The following is a 17,402-nucleotide window of genomic DNA, read 5'->3' on the forward strand; positions in this document are numbered from 1 at the left end:
AAAAGGTCATTTTAAGATGTCATTTTTATCTTTTAAACTAAACATTGTACCCTTAAATGACTTCTTTGTAAATGTGAGCATCTACTACTTGCTTTGAAAATGTTCCTGAAAATCAGAACATTTTCCCTGGAGAATAGTTCATTTTTATTATTTAAAAAAAAAAATCAGTATTTTTGTCTGAACCCCTTAGTATTACAGTGAGTTTGTTTTACATCTATAGGAAGTGAGATCAGAAAAAGATAGAGTATTGGTTGAAAGAGTAGAGATTATTTCAGAAATGATAAGATCAAAGTTTATATTTCTAAAACAAAATTATTTTTACTAGGAAATTTTTACCAGGGAATCTGAGAACTTAAGCCTCTTTTGTCAAGTGAACTCTAGGCATCAGAGCCCTGAGTACTTTCCTTGTTTTTATCCATCTCTACTGTCCTGCCATCATCCCTCCATATGCTCCCTCCCCCATGCAAACTTCTACCTTCGCTCTTTAAAATTCCTTTTTAGAACACTTTTGCCTCCATCTCTCCTTCATGGATTTTTCAGTAAGTTAAAAACTGGACTAATTCAAAGAATAAATGTTAAATGTTAAAGGGTAATATCTGACATATTTCTGTACCTGTGACCCATTATTAGCATACCTCATGGAGTATATTGAAGACAATATAAAGAAGACAATCCAAACCAGCTCCTTTAGGATGCTTTCAGTTTTACTCATTATTTTATTTTTAACTGTTATTTCCTTGTGTTAAAAAGAAACCTTTGTTAATTTAGATGAAGTGTTAAAACAAGTACATTGGATTATTACCTTAGAAAAGCAGAAGGAGTAATATACTTTTTCTGTATGTAAATTATTGAAACAGTTATTTTTCTTTGGTCATAAAAATGGTATTAAACCTTTTTTGTTTCAATTGCCTGTAAGCACCTTCTGAATAATTCTGGGAATTTGGCAAATAGTGGTCTTAATTATGGCATTTATAACTAAACCTTAAAAAACTGAGGTAGTTTCTAAATCTGGATTGTTCATATGACCATTTGCTGGGGAAAAGGAATATTGTTGCAACCATTTTATTCTTTTTTGGTATGGTTGATTGAATTGTTAAGTTTTCATTACTTAAAGTTCCAAGAGGACAAATAATTGAAAGCAAAGTATTAACTGATCATGTTAACTATCAAGAAAAGATCCATGAATATTGCCTTTGTTTTTCAGACTCAGAGTTGATTTTTTAAAAGTATGATGTAAGAAAGCAAATCTCTTAATTTTTAATGTGAAATCAATTTTTTCTATTTTAAACATTAAGACCAAAATCTTTCCTTCCACACAAAAATCTACTTTTTTCAAGTGTGAACAAAGCTATTACTTTAAACCTCAAAATTTGCAGAACAAACATAGTTGGGTAAAATTAATATTTTCTCTTTTCCAAGGATTGGGAGTGGGGGGACTTGTATGGTTAAATCTACAAAAAGGGCTGTATTTGTAAATTTTGAAAATTAGAGTTCCAGTGAAAGCTTCTCTTACATTTAGTTCCTGAAGTTCACATCCTTACATTGTAAATTATCAATTATAATCTCACCTGCCTTCATTTAAGAACAGTCCACAGTCAATTACAATGTAAAGTAATATTTTTATTACTGTTTTCAACAAGACTGCTTAGGGTGAGGGTAGAGGTGCAAGAAAGGGAGGGGCACAATCTGACATTGGCACTGAGATACATTTAACATCACCAAAACTTTTTTTTAAAAGAGAAATTTTACATATAATTAAATACTTTTTCTCACTTGGTGACAACATTCAGGCAACCCAGAACAAAATGAAATGAGAGGAAGAGGAAGAGGGAAAGAAAGAAGATGAGCTGGGGGAGAAAGGAGAAAGGGAGAGAAGGAAAAGAGGAGAAACTACTATACATTGATTTGAAAATGTACCTTGGGTTTCATTTTGTGGTGGCAAAGCCCGATTGCTTCTTTTGTGTGACCTTTTAAATTCACATTGTTTGGAAGAAAAAACGATCACTTTTGTGCAAGAATGTGATTTTGTTTGTTTGGTTGGCTGGTTTGCTCTCTTTTTGTTTGCTTGTTAATTAACGAAGGTCTTGTGCCTGCTTCCTGTTTCTTTCAGGTGGCTTATGTAAAAGTTTGTGTCCGGAGTTTCTGCTGTTTGTAGCTGAGTTCTGTGTGTTGTGTGTAAGAGAGCATTCCCATTTGTGTCGCTTTTCAAGCAGTCCCCAGCACCCTATAGTTTGTCCAGGCTTTTGGGATTGGTGAGAATTTCCCTGGCCAACCTCCAGGTCTGCTTGGCAGCGCTCTCCAGGGCCGAATGGGGCTTGCCCTGAAAAAGGTCGAGGTTGGGCAGAAAGTAGTGAGGGCAGCGGCGGCACTGCAGGCAGGAGATGAGCTGCAGCAGGATGCCGTTGAGCCGATCGCCTAGGCACGCCTCGTCCCAGTCCGTTTCCCGCGGGTGTTTCTCGCACTCATACAGCAGCAGCGTCTTCATGTGGTAGTTATTGAGCGGCTGGCCTGGCAGCTCCAGGTGGCGGTCCCGAAGCGTCTTCAGAACCGAGAGACACTTGTTTCGGCAGCCGCCCATCAGCAGGCGATTCTCAGCCTCCCCGAACTGTAGCACCCAGGCATCGCTCTCCGCAGAGCTCTGCTTGCCCGTCAGTGAGTAGCACTCCTTCGACAGCAAGTTGAACCCTTCGGCCTTGACCTCCGCCACCCGATTGGGGCCGGGCCACGGGATATGGGGCATAGGCCACTGTGCCGCACTGCGAGGCCAGATACCGGTACACTTGAACGCAGGGGTGATTTGCACCACATAGCGCTCCCTGATGCGCAACTTGACCTCGCTGGTGTCTGCGATCATCTTGACCACATCCCGATAGCTGCACTTGTCCACCGCCTGAGCCACCAGGGTCTGGAAACGTGAGCGGATCTTGCGCGCTGAGAGGTAGCCGGACGCCGTGATGAACTCGACCCAGAGAGACATGCTCCGCTTGCGTCCATCACTCAGTTTGAGCACCGCGCAGCCGGGCAGGGAGCCGTCGTCCACGAAGTTGAAGACGCCCATCTGGTTTAGGTAGAGCACCACCTCGAATTCCGTGGGCGAGATGACCTCCAGCCCCTCGTAGCGGGCATCGATCTCGCTCAGGGAGCTGATGAAGCGAGGCTCCTGTACCTCCACTTCCTTTAGCACGTCCGAGACCACCTTACAGACCTCTCGGATGGTCTTGGCGATGGCCGCCTTGCGCGCTTGGCAGCGCTCAGTGTAGTATTTATTGAGCTGGTAAACCAGCTTGGCCTGAGCGGCGATCATGTTGGGGCACAGGTCCGGGCTATACACCGGCGTCTCGCAATACGTTGAGGGATCCAAGGCTCACGCAGTGGTGGTGGCCCTGCGGCTGGCAAAAGAGGCGTCGCGCTCCCCGTCAGCCCCACTTTCGCTCTTAGTTTCCACCTGGACTGACCGGCTGACAAAACAGCCGGCTAGCTCGCTCTTTCCCCTCTTTAGGAACCTTTTTTCTTCTCCAGAAATAAGTAAAAAAGGTAATCTTTGACGAGGAAAAGTACCTGCTGGGACTTTTTTGCTTGATGTGTAAAATAAAGATGTGCTTGTAAGAGAGATGAAGAGGGGGTCGGGGAAGAGGGAGGTGAGAGAAAAATTCAGGTTACCAAGAGGTGAGGCTTAGATGCCTGCAGTTGAGATTGCCCAGAAATCTGGAAATAAGATCTTTTAAGTGCCAAAGTAAATTTAAAAATAAAAGCGAAACATTCAGTGTTTCATTCTTAAACTTGTCTCCCACGCTGATAGGACTTCTTCACTCAGCGTAGGTAAGTGCCTTTTTCCTCACCCTCCCCCAAATGGAAGGTGAAAGAAGTAATTAAGGTCCAGAGAGCAGTGAAGTGCAGCTCAGTCCGAAGCACACTTGGAGGTTTGCAGACGCCCCGCACTTTCAGCGTGATGGTCTGGTGTCTTCTCAGGGGGTCCTGTTGTAGCGGTTTTCCTCTTTCCTACTGGAGGCGTTGTTTGGACTGGGTTTGTTTGTTTGCAGTGGCTTCTTCTTGTCTTTCTCTAGGTGCAAACCGCTGAAAGTTGTTTGGTATTCATTTCTGCTTCGTAATTTATAATTTTGGCCCTCACAGAATCTATTTTAGTGTGACGAAGTCCTTGCTTGCGTTGCATCTGGGGTTTAGTTATAAGGATTCAGGGTTTTTTCTTCTCCTCCCCCTTTAGGTTGCTTGTGCAGATTCCACTTTCTGAGTCGTCTCTCCCTCCTCCCCTCCGACGTCCCTCTCCTTTTCCCTCTCCCTCCCTCTTTTTCTCTCTCCCTCCCCCTCCTTTCTCTCTCTCTCTCTTCTCTTTTCTCTCTTCTCTCTCTTCTCTTCTCTTCTTCTTCTTCTCTCTCTCTCTCTCTCTCTCTCCCTCTCTGCCTTGCTGTTTCCTGGAGTTATTTAGTTTATGAATGGTCCAGGGCCATCATGAGGGGGGTGGAGCTTCAGTTCCTACAATCGCTATCCGAGCTGTCAGTGCTTTAGCCAATCCGAGAGAGAAGACAGGCATGCTTGGCAGACAGTAGCCGCGACCGCTGCACTTGATAAAGAAAGGGGGTAAAGAGAGAAGTAAGAAAATAGGAGGAGATAGTAGAAGTCAAATGCTCACACACATTTTACAGCCCCCTTCTTCTTTATCCTCTCCTCTTATCTGTTGCAAGGAAGAAAAAGAATCTATATAGAAGGGACTTCCTGGAGATGGCTGGAATAACGCGAGAGAGTAGCAGTGGTTGAGAAAGGTTCACTTTTTTTTTCTTCCTACCAACATTGTGCAGAAGGTGCAAACTCTGACAAAATTACTTTTGCTTGAAGGCAAATAGAAGGAAGACGGGCAATCTTGGAAAGAACCTACATTTTTCTAGATTTTCTCCTCTGGCAAACTCTCCCTCCCTTCTCTTCCCCTTCTCCCCCATTGCTGCCAAGAACCAGAGCAATTGCTGTATGTGTGCACCAGTTGGGGTGTGTGTGTGGAATGGATATGGGGTGAAGGTTTATGACCATAAATCTCTTTTCAGTAATCTCCATATCCTGTTGAAAAATGGGGCAGGGTAAAAATAGTGCAGGCACCTTGTTTGATAATTACTTCTTAATTAAGATTCAGATTTTTTATGCTATTACTTTTGTTTAAAAGACTAGTTATTAGAGATAAAATATGTTTAAGCCTTGAGAAAGAGTGCAAATTTGTATGTGGTAGAATATTGTTGGATGTACTTTTAAATTAACTAAGCCACTAAAATTGTTTTAAATAATAAAAATGAAAAGAAATTGTAAAAGTGAACCTGAGTTAAAGTTTTCATAAAACGTTAGATATTATAAACCTAATTTTGAGTATACTCTGAGGCAGTACAGAGTTTCACTTGTAAAATGATTTTATTTTCATAATTGACGGTTGCTTTTAAAAGACTTCACTGCTGTAAAAATCTATAACTATCCTGTTATTGATTACACAGATGGCTTCACTCCTCCCTTGGCATTTCACTGAAACTCATGCATGTGCTTTTAGTATATGTATTATACTTTCAAGCTGTACCCCCTTGTAGCCTTTCCCTACTTTTGGATGAAAGAAACTGTAACAGTGTTTTTGATTTGCTTAGTATGGAGAGTTTATGTTTGAACCTCAGGTGTCTTGATGCTGAGTCTTTTTAAGACAAATCAAGTAGATGGAATTATTTTTGGTTAGATTTTCTATATTCTCTGATAATGACATAAGAAATAAAAATCTATGAAGCCATTTGGGCAAACACTTCCTTTTACAAAACCGGTGTGCCTGCGGCTTTTGCAAAAGCTCTTGGGAGGGCTTGAGGTGCCCTTCTAAAAGCTGGACCAGGTAAATCTGAATTCAGTTGCATAAGGGAAGTTTATTTCTCTCCGTGTACTTGATGTCAGATACTTGGACTTCTTGGTTCTTTCTTAGGTCTCTGGAGCAGACCACTGGTGCCTTGCCCCCCCTCACTCTCTTTGCCACAGCCCCTTTCTAAAGAACTGGTTGGCTTTTTAAAAAATAAGTCGGATTTTGTGAAGAATACGTCTTTGGTAGCCAGGAGTGGGGAAGTACAGTCGGAAGTAAGCAAACACCATACTGGGGTGCAGAGCTTTAGTTAACTTCTCCCGCAGTGGCGGTGACTCGGGGCGACGTTTGGCTCCCGCCTTGCTGGGGGCGCAGCTTTCATCTCGGGAGTGCTTGGCGGCGGAAGGATAGAGTGGAGCCGTGGCTTCTTCGGCGTTCGCGCGAGTGCGAAGCCCAGACTCTGTAGGTACTCCGGCTAATGCTTTGGAGGTCCCACTGGCGTTCTGGGAAATATTACTGGGCAGGAGGGACACTTTGCTGCAGAGTTGTGCGGCCAGCCCTGAGAGGATCTACTGCAGCTTCTCCCGGGGGCAGTTCCTGGGCGGAGACTTGTGCTGGGGTCGGAGGGTGTGGAGCTTTCCCTCCCAGACCCTGGAGGTGGCCGCTTCTTACTCATTTCGGGTACCAGAGCAGGGAAGGCCTTGCACTTGGACCGGCCTGGCCCGCGACGTTCCTGGGAGTGTTTGCAAAAAGACCCGGGGGTGACGGCAGTTGTCCATTTTCCTAGCTCCAGTGCGGCGTCGCCACCCCCGGGTCCCTGGGTAGGCGCCGGCCCAGGCCACGCGGATCTTTGCGCCATTACTCCCTGATACCCCACTCCTCTTTTTCCGGCTCTGTCGGGCTCGACCAAGTTTCGTGGCACCCTTGTCTCTGGGTTTCTCCACTTCTATATACAGAGGCTGAGGGATGATAAAACGTTACAAATGTTTTGATTTAAAAACAATTCATTACCAATTTACCCTGTCTAAGGTAGATGCTGTAGTAAATAATAAATCAGTTAAACAAAGGCGACTTTAATTTATTGCCGTGGTACTAATTAGAAACATCATTCGAGCAATAAACTTAAACACTTCCAGCAAATAATGCCCGCTCTTGCTCGTTCCCTTCCTCCCCCCTCCCCCACCCCAACTCACTCTGGCTGCCTCTGCTCTAAGAGCTGCTTCAGCTGTGTGTTTGCGGATCCGCTCTTCCTCTGGTTGAATAATTGAAGGGGGAAACGGTATCCGTGGAGGCTGTAATTGAAGAGCCCCTGTCACCTCTGCTTTTATGTATGTTAGTATAGAAGTCCATCAGCAGCTCCTTGATGGTGTATTAAAACGAAGTGGCAGCCCCTTCTGCAGGAGATACCATATTCTATTAAAGGAGACCAAGTGAGAGAAAGAAACTCTAGAGGCTAAAAGCCACTTCAGGTCTTCAGACCGATTGATCTGTATTCTCTTGTTATAATCCGTCTCATCATACTTGAGTTAATGAGGCAAAAGAGGGGGAGAGAAATCTGATGGTCCTTGACAAATTCATTAGGGAGGCTGCAGGACATTTTATTTGACTGTTAAACATCTTGTTTGTTTGGTTTAGGCAGTGCCAACATCAGCATGCTTCTGCCCAGACCTGCGATGTTGGGCTAGCTTACAGACATTCCTAAAAAGAGAGGGAGGATATTCAGGGTGTGATTTGAATTTTTTGTTTGGGATTTTGTGTAGTCCATAACCTTCAGACTTCTCTAGTCTTTACCTTCACATTACTTGAGAAGCATTTTATGAAAATGTGCACGATAATACTAAGGAGGGGTTGTTTTTAGTTAGTGTAAGCTAAAATGTATGTGTTGAAACTTTAGCCTTAAAATTTCCGGTTTCCTTAAAATAAAATCGAGTAAAGTTATAGAAATTAATGGGCTAGTTTTTGAAAAAAGTGAATATTTAAGCTCCAGAAGAATAGCCAGATTATACTTTACATTCTCTTTTTAATTGATCATGAGCAAATAACTTTCAATTATTAATTGAATTTCCTCTTGCAATGAAATGCTTATGAGTACAAAAACTTGGAAATAAGATTTAACTATTTATACAAATAAGATCTTGAACATAATGGTGTATTTTAATCTGAGGGCCTTTTTATATTTAAAATTAGAAGCAAAACTGGCTACTATTAGGTGCTAAAATGAGGTGATGTATTGGCAGAAGACTTACATTGAAGATATTTATAACTGAAGAATAACGGGCAATTAATAGGATGCTAATTTTATAATATGTTACTCTAAGTTAATAATACGATATTTGATCTTCTCGGAGTTTTTCCTTGAAAAGAAATGAACAATCCAGTTGTGATACTTTCTTGCATAGAAAATTCAGTCATATTTTCCTACAGCAATTGACTTAAACAGTCTCAGCTTAAGTGCTTTGAGGAAAGAACCCTGTCTTCCATTTATAGGGAAACAGTATGAGAGAAAAAAGAGAACTAATGCTCTTTGCCTGTCATTTTAAAACATTCCTGCACTGCTGATGAAGCTTGAACTGCTTCAGGGAATGTATGGATTTGAAAAGAAATGATTCAGTAGTTCATGTTGTGTTTCTCAGGAGCAAAACCAAGATAATGGCTGAAGTCAGAGCTTCTGTACATCTGACAGATATAATCCTGTTTACATTTCCAGAGAATACAGAATCCTTAAACAGTTTTATTTTTTGCTGATCTTTACTTAGAAATATATTTACTAAGTTAAACTTCAGTGCATTTTTTACTTTATCATATCACTGAGACTTAAAAGATACTCATGATTTTATTCTTTATAGACATGGCATACGGTATTGTAACAATCCTTACTAAAGAGTATACAGATTTTAGATTATATAATTTTGTTTTCCAGGAAAACATTTTAGAAGTATTCAAAACATAATCAGGTTATTGACTTAAAAAAAAAAACAAAAAAACCCCGACTTGGAAGGATTTACACTTTTTGGAAAACAAAGGACCTCATGTTTACATGTGTATACTCTCTTCCTCTAAAATCTAATTTTGAAGCATCTGTGCAGTTGCTAAATTTTGGGGTTCTTATGTACTTAATCTTTCAACATATTTATAAAAATCCTTGATTTTTTTAAGGAAAAAATAATTTTTGGTCAAAATATAAATGGGGAAATGAACAACTACTAAATTCCCTTAATTTAAAAAATATTATAATAAAAACAGAAAGAAAAGTGAATAATCCAAACACAAGTTGTGTATTAGTTGATGAAATTTTATTGAAGTAATTATTTTTAAAAAGCTTTTAAAAACAATTATCAGGGTTGTAGTATCTCCATTGTATTAAAAGTCAAAGTAAAATCACATTCTCTTTTGCTCTCTGTGAAATTATCTGATTTCCAAAACTGAGGTATCATAGACATTGTTTCTAAACTATCAATAATTACTATTGTGGAATCAGTCTGGAGAGTAATCAGTAATTGAATGTTTTCTTTGAACAGTTCGCTGTAGTACCTGTTTTAAATGGTCAGTCACACTGGTGAACCAAGTTGTTTTTGTTTTTTCCTCTTACAAAATAGCTTAAAACAAAACAAAACAAAACAAAAAAAACCCTTGTAATCTCTTTGATTGGTAACCCAAGGGTATTGTTCTCATTTGTACAGTTTGAACTTAAGATAATGTTCTGTCAGGTAAAGGCAATAGCTTTAATTTTGCATAGTAAGCCTATTGAACTGTATTAAGAAAATCTTTTACATGCTTTTGAGCATTGTGTTGTGGGCCTTTTGAATTTGGTTTGGTAACCTCTGGTAATATATGATTAGTGGTGTTGTTTATACTTTTACATCTTTTACAAGTCTAATTCTTACTTCGTAGGTTGAGAAAATCGAAGAGTACAGTATATGTTCTTGTTTTCCCCCAAGCTGAATAACATACCTTATTAAGCTCTTCATAATTTGATCTTACCAAGATGTATAATGATAGAGCAAAGAAATTGTACTCAGGAAAATGGAAGTAAGCAACTTTTAGCCTAACTGAAAAGTACATACTGTTGTATTACTGAGCTAGGATATGAAATTTTAAGAAAATCCAAGTTAATTCAGCAGGCATCTCTCAGAAGGTGTTTCATTGAACTTATTGTATTTTCACGTATGTTGGGATATATCATTTGATCTTACCAATAAATCATTTAGCTTTTTCTCATTTTAAATGTATACGTTTTAGAGTTGTAGTAATTACATTTTTATTTCCATAGATATTTAAACAAGTTCTGAAAGTTAGAACAAATAAGATCCTGTCCTCCTTTCTTCCTTCCTTTTTAACAGTTTGAACTTGCTAATATACTATGAGGTAGATATTAAATTTCATCTGTCAAATAATTTTGGCTTTCATAACTCGCTATAATCTTCAACAAATGAGAGGGTACTTTCAGTAGAACCAGGTCTTAACTATTTAAGGAATGATTATATAATTTGTGGATTATTTTTTGTGTCTAGGTGTTTTTTTAATATCAATTCCAGAAGATAGGAAAATCAGGATTAGTCAATATTGAAATTGATGCTAAATAAATCAAACCTTTGATTTCCATTTTATTCAAGACATTAAATTTTATGGTTTAAAGAAGGTGTGATATCCTTTGTTTTATAACAATACTATACACTCACATGTAGAATATATTTTTTGGGATCTCAGAGCCATCGCCATTCCCATTTCTGTTTTCCTTTGTGATCAGTGCCAGACATTTCTGTAACAGATGATTGAGATTAGGGATGTAGATTATGCTAGTTCTGCCCTGTACTTAGTTCAAAATATGAGACTTGGCATTGTGTTCTATATTTCTTTCAGGTCATGTGAGACATTTTGTGGACCTATGTTTAAAATCATCAGTTAAGCATATCATATGGATAGTTTGGTATTATACTTCAGGAAAACTAGTCTTTTTGAACATTTTAGTTTATTTTAAAATATATTGGTTCTATCACACTCCATCTTCATTATGACTAGTAAAGGTCATTTGGCATCATTCTTTTACTACCATCACAGGAAATTTTTAATAGAATTTGTATTATTTTTCATGGAAATGTTAAAACTCTAGCCTGTTTCTTCCTTCAAACATTGTGAATTAGAGTAAAAGTGATGTGCTGAGAGGTCTTTCTGATTCTTTATAGTAGTTAAACAACAACAACAAAAATTCTTCATTGGCTCCAATCTATGTATAGAAGACATCTGTATAGTATAAATGAAATAATATTTGATGATCTAAGGAATGAAAACTTTTCCTTTAACCATGTGAAATCAAGCTAGGATATAAAACAGCTGTCTTGGCCTATGTATATCAAGGTTCTGCCAGCCTGTTTCTTTTCTGAATTTTCCCTTATTATCTTTGGATCCTAAAGAGTCATTCTTTTATTTTCTGACTGGTTTTGTCTGAAGACAAAACCTGGGTTGGTAGGTTTAAGTCAGCCTGGATAGAGTGAAAAATCTTTGATCTATGGCTATGACTGTTTCCAAATGATTTGCTTGCTGGGACCAGACACTATCCATGCCCTTTCACTTTGCAATCAGATAGGTACACACAAAGGACCTGAAAGGCTACCAGATGCATAGTTAATCATCAAATTAGGTAAGTAGGGGGTTCCAACCATACTTAATTAGATCTTCTATTTCTAATAGTTATTGGTTCTATGGTAGGTACCTTGTTGGTTAAATGTTCTACAAATCTAATCCGTTCTGGAAATTAGGCAAAACTTTCTATAAACTATAGCATCAGTTAAAAATGAATGATATAAAGCTGTGTATTTTTAAAAATATATAAGGTCATTGCTGTCATGTAGCTTACCTAGGTAGATAAGACAGAGGCAGTTTGATAGCATCTAAAGAGCATTAGTTTAGGAGAAAAAAAAAGCCCTGATTTTTTGTCCTGGGTTGACTACAGACTATCTGAGTGACCTTGATCGAGTCATTATCTCTACTCACTGTTTTCTCTACTCTACACTCTACTCTACTCACTGTTTGTGTGTTCCAGGGCTTGCCCCTACTGATAACACCCTTGTTGGCTTGAATTTGGTGGATTTGAACTTTTTTCTACCTCTTCAAGATAAAATAATCTGTAACATCATACCATAGCATGATTTAAGTTGTTCTTTATGTCTTTATTAGTTGATTTCAAATCAGAAATCTTTCTGCAGGAATTTAGACTTACAGTGCTATTCTAATATAGGTATATGAAAGCTTTTAATATGAAAAAAATTACAGAAAGGGATAAGCTTACAAATGGTTATATTCCATCCATATTTTAGTCTTAAGGAAAAAAATGACAAATTATAGGTTGGAGATGGTTGTGAGGGACAACCAAATAACAACTTGGAATAAATTCTAAGAATATACTAATTATTGCTTGATAGGAGTTGAATCATAAAAACATGAAAAAGACACAGACAGCTATGTGTATCGTATGTATAGAAAAATAGTATGTGTTTGAAGGTGTACATAAGATTAGCTGGTATGTTTTTGTCTTAAAATAGTGAATGGACTTTCAGTGTTTCTGATATTTTTATAAAGATTAGATACTCTATAAGAGTTCTTGAAACTAGAGAAAGTTCAAGTTCACAATTAACTCCAAAAATAAAAAAAAACTAAAAAAAAAAAAAAAGGAATGGTCATTCTTCTCTTTAGGGAAACTCTATTGCTATAAGGAACTATAATACTGCCATATTCATGTTGTGTTAAAAGATAGATCCAAGCAGGGAAATGGTTTTCAAAACATGAGTCACAATAGTAAGTAAAGTTTTATACTACTTTCTCATGCTTTTCACTTGTTTTCATCAGAAGATCTGACAAGCATAAAAGTGTTAACATCTTTTATTTTACAGATGTTCTTAGTTTTCTCTCAAACTCTAAAAGATGCTGTATCAGAGAAGCCTGGTGGGAAATAATTTCAACACCTCCCTTCAATGGTGTGATAACTTACTATTTTCTGAGCTTGTGGATATTTTTGGTGGGAGGGCTGTGAGGCAGGGAAGAGACAATATGTTGAGATCTAATTATTCTCATTTCGAGATACAGGTCAATCTGTTTGCTTTATTATGAATTCTCTCTAAAATATCTTTTCAGTTGGCATAGTTGAATTATATTTACTTCTAAGTTGTATTCACTGGAAGTCCCTCATTAATGCAGGAGCAGTGCAGGTGACCACTGAAAGAGTTGTTGATGGACACTCCGTGGGTTTGCAAAGTGCAAACCTAAAAGACTAAGCATTGAGAAATGTATTGCTATTTGTGAATTTATGTTTTATCTCACTTCACTTGAAAATTTATGAGTGGTGTGGCTTAAGGGTGCTGGAGTTGTGTGTTCCAGGGCTTGCCCCTACTGATAACACCCTTGTTGGCGTGAAAGTGCAATGCAAATTATGACAGTTACAACCTTCTGTTTTGTTTAACCTGTCAGTAGATTTCCTGGCTCAGTGCTGAGGGCAATGGTGTGTTCAGCTAGTCCATATTCACCTAAACTTAAAAGGTCAGGTTTCTACAGGCAAGCCTAGTCAAAGCCTAATTGATGAGGAGGGCAGGGAGACAGAATTTACTGTTCTGTTGGCTAGTTTCATATCGTTAGGTTGTCCTGAAAGCATCAGGCAGTCACAGCCCCTTTCATGTAAGTGCTGACCCTAGACAGGAGCTGACAATCAAAGGAGGCAGCCACAGGAACCAGTGCAAGTAGGCTATTGATTTTTCAGTTAGGTCTAAGTAGTTTGTAGTATGGGTAATGGGTGACAGAGGCAGGTATGTCATTATCAATGAGCTCCAGAACAGTAGCGACAACCCTCTCTCATATTTCCTTCAGCACTGACAGTATGCATCCAGAGGCGGTCAATAAATCGCCCAACCTTTAACTGACAAGTGACTTGGAGGTTTAGGTTGAGGGGTGGAAGTTATAGAGCTAAACTTCTCTACTTGAGCATGTACTGCATCTAGCAAGAGTCAGTCATTATACTTCTAAGTCTTTGAAGTTTTGATTTGGATAAGTCTTTGCAACTCTGAAGATCAGAGTTTACTTTTAAGCTTTTAAGAAATTAACAATGTATTTATGTAGTTAAAAAAATAAAAAAATGAGCCAGTCATTTGTAAAGAGAATTATGCAAGGATAGGTAAGTTATGTTATTATGGTATAGTCTTGCTTTCATTTTAGACTGCATCCTAAGTGAATCGTGGTATCTTTGTTATGAAAGTTCAGCAGTTGCAAATTGACTCTCAAAATCCATTTTAATTCCTAATCTCTACTTAAATGTTTTAACTGTAGACCAGTTTTAAATAGAAAAAAAAAAATTGTACCATTTATAAATGTGATATATTAGTCCTAAAGCATTTGGTATTTGACCTTCAAATTTGTTTTATATTATTTTCACAATAAAATAGTCAGATACAGAACATTTAATGATTAAAGTTTGATGAATTAGGTTGCTTCTGAATTTAAAAAGAAACGAGGCTGATTTTTTGTTTTAAAGGCATTTCATAAGGATATTTACGTTTAAAGATACAGTTTAAGTTCTTGTGAACACAAAAGTGTTAACAGGTTTTGACTAAAAATACACATGTTCTAAAAGGATATAAAATAATTTAGAGATATTTTAAAATTAAGTCAATCTCTATTTTGTTACAAAATGTAAGTAATATAAAGAGAAGACAATATTTATAAGTAGAAGTGGGAGTTTTGGTTGTACCAGGATCCTCGCAAACTATCATATGCTTACATTTTTTGAAAACTTTAAACAAATTGAAATAAAACAGGAAAGTAAATGTTTTTTAAAACTTCCTTAAATAACTTATCGCTATGATATCTTGTTTAACACTGTGATATTGTACAGAACCAGAGTTTAAGTCCGTAGTATCATCTAGCTGCGGAGTACCCTGCTTGACCACATGAATCATTTTCATTCGTCCAATGCCACTGAAAATTTCCTTTTTTCTTTTCCTTTAATCAGCAGGTTAATGCACACTGAGGGTATGGATGCTTAAATATTTTCTTAAGTTTGAAGTGACATGTTGATACCCTGTCTTCTTTTTTTCAGATATAGAGGATACAAATTTGAAATGCAGTGAAATATGGCTACTATTAAAATATTGTAGTCTTAGTTTTAAAGAAGGTTTGGGATTATGTAATTGTTAGAAAAATTTTATTCAGATCTCTTGAATTATTCACCTTTTGAAGCTTAAGAGTTTCTTAAATCTAGATTCCTTTCAGAATCATTGTTTTTCCCTGTTTATTAATCATTCACTTAATCTTTGTTTTTCTGTTGGATTAGATAAAAGATTTGGCTGAGAATCTTGTAATCTTTATATTGGTAGCCTATGTTAAAGGTGAAACTTCTTTTGCTATATTTGCAATCTTTCCTGAATACAGTGTTGTGGGGTTTTTTTTGTTTTGTTTTGTTTTGTTTTTGTTTTTGTTTTGGAATTAAAAAAAATAAGCCGAAGAAAGGGGGACAAATTAAATTTTCATGAAAGAAAATCCTAATCAGCAGTGACAGTCTAAGAGAAAGATGATTGCCACTTGGTCATTGTGGAGAGGCACTTAGATTTGGTGTCAGTGCTTCTGTTAATGATGACTAATGTCTTTCTTGGAGCAAGTGCATGCTCCAACATACTGCTACAGCCTAGAGAGAGGGCTCAGCAATAGGGACCACTCAGCAAAAGCATTAGGTATTCTAAAACAAAGGCTTTTTAATGCAATCAGTTTGGTAGTCTCTGTTGTTAGAAATAATGCAAACATAATTCTAAAGCATTTACCAACACATTTTAAATTATTTCATGTCCAGTAACGAGAGATATCATTTTAGAATTAAGATGTAAAGAAATCAAGCAGTGTTAATAAGATGTGCTCTCTGTTTTGCTACTTAAGGAATGGGCCCATACACTTCCACGGCACAGAATCATTTGTGTTAAGAAAGTTTTAAAGAGACAAACTAGCAGCTTTTTTTTCCACGCTGCATTGCTGTATTCTGAATAAATACTTTATAGTTATAAAAAGAAAATGAATGACTCAAAAGATCTTTTTAGATCTTTTAGTATTAAATATATTGCATACAAAAAGATGACATGTGTTACTTCTTCAGCTTTTCCCCAAAGTGTAAGACCTTTCAGAAGGGCATTTGCAATGCTTGTCATATTTTTTCATATACATCTTATTGGCCTGACATGTCTTGAAAACCATGAGAACACAGATGTCATTGCATTCAGACAACACTAATTACTCTGGGATTTTTGCAGCCTCAGTGCCTGCATGTAACTGTCGATTATGATTGTTCATGCGGCCTACAGTGGGGACACTTTGCACATGAAAATGCTGAGGCACAAAAACAGTGAGACAGGCCATTTAGTCCCCTATTGTTTTCAGTAGAACTTAGGAGAAAAAAAAAAAATTCTTGACACATCAATTTCATTCAGTATTTTGCATTTGAACCATGTTTTGGCAACATTTTCCTTTCTGAAGTAAGTGTGTTATGCTTTAGTGTTCAGTGAAATCTCTTATCCATCTGTTCTTTAACCTTCTTGTACAGTCTCCTACATTACTTTGTCTTCAAGCTTCATGGGAAATTTCTTTATGTAGCTTATACTTTGAGAGAAACACTAATTGTGGTATGAGTCTTTTGAAAGTGGCAGTACAAAACAATAAATATGTATGATGTGTTCTGTTGTGCAATTTAATGTTTAATGAGAAGCTGCTGCAAATATGGTTAGTCTCAATTTAGATAAGTGCAATCATCTTGTGCTTTTAACACAGGTCAGTTCTTCCCTTTGTTTAATTTTCTCTGTAACATTCTGGGTTTCGGTTGATGATTCATGGTGTTTAGGTGGTTTTGAAATATCAGAGGTCAAATGGTGGTCAGATCTGAGCCCTTGCTATTAAATGTGAAGACCAAATACATGTTTTGATAAAAAGCATAATCTGTGTTAATCACCGATTGAAAATAAAAATCTCCAATAATGTAACTTCATATGCTGATGAAGCAGAAATTGAAGCAGCTTGATCAAAGATGTATGATGAGATAAAACTGCAGTCTCTGCTGTACAGTTATAGTAATTATGACTAATGAACCATCCAGTCTGGATGAAATGGCATGCCCACAGGGACTGTGTCCAATCAGTTGTGACTTATGCAAGCTGAAAAAACCATTGATGGGGTTCCAAATTCTATATCACAAGAAGTACACTCTTTATTATCAATAAAACTTTTGTTAGAGTAATGTAAAGTGATTGGGAGTTATCTCAATTTTCTTAAATACAGAATATGATTCTTTTTCTAAATATAAAGTATCTTTTTCTCTTTCCATATATTTAAAACTAAACATATTTTTGTGATCTCTGTTTTACCTCTTTCTTAAGCACAATTTATATCACTAACACAGTTCTCTGACTTTCTTCTTGTCTTGCTGTTGTGCTGCTTTTGAACATTTCCTCTTTTTTTTTAGAGCTATTGATTACTTTTGTCAGGGTAAATTGTTCATTAACCAGGTATAGGTGAGATGCCTTTATAATAATATAGGACGTTTGAGGCATTTACTGTG

At 37.4% G+C, this 17,402-nt stretch overlaps 2 protein-coding genes across 3 annotated transcripts in view; one reads left to right on the top strand and one right to left on the bottom strand.

The window, feature by feature from the left end:
* LRBA (LPS responsive beige-like anchor protein) overlaps window positions 1–17,402 on the top strand; it is a 734,202-nt gene that overhangs the window by 456,416 nt on the left and 260,384 nt on the right. The window lies entirely within an intron of this gene.
* MAB21L2 (mab-21 like 2) lies at window positions 1,600–4,327 on the bottom strand. The gene has a single exon (XM_004758044.2). It carries the CDS (start codon window positions 3,302–3,304, stop codon window positions 2,225–2,227), a length of 1,080 nt encoding a protein of 359 aa, XP_004758101.1. The 5' UTR covers window positions 3,305–4,327; the 3' UTR covers window positions 1,600–2,224.

This window comes from Mustela putorius, unplaced genomic scaffold (genome assembly GCF_011764305.1).
Source record: "Mustela putorius furo isolate JIRA1106 unplaced genomic scaffold, ASM1176430v1.1 tig00000242_pilon_pilon_pilon, whole genome shotgun sequence".
NCBI classification, from domain to species: Eukaryota; Metazoa; Chordata; class Mammalia; order Carnivora; family Mustelidae; genus Mustela; species Mustela putorius.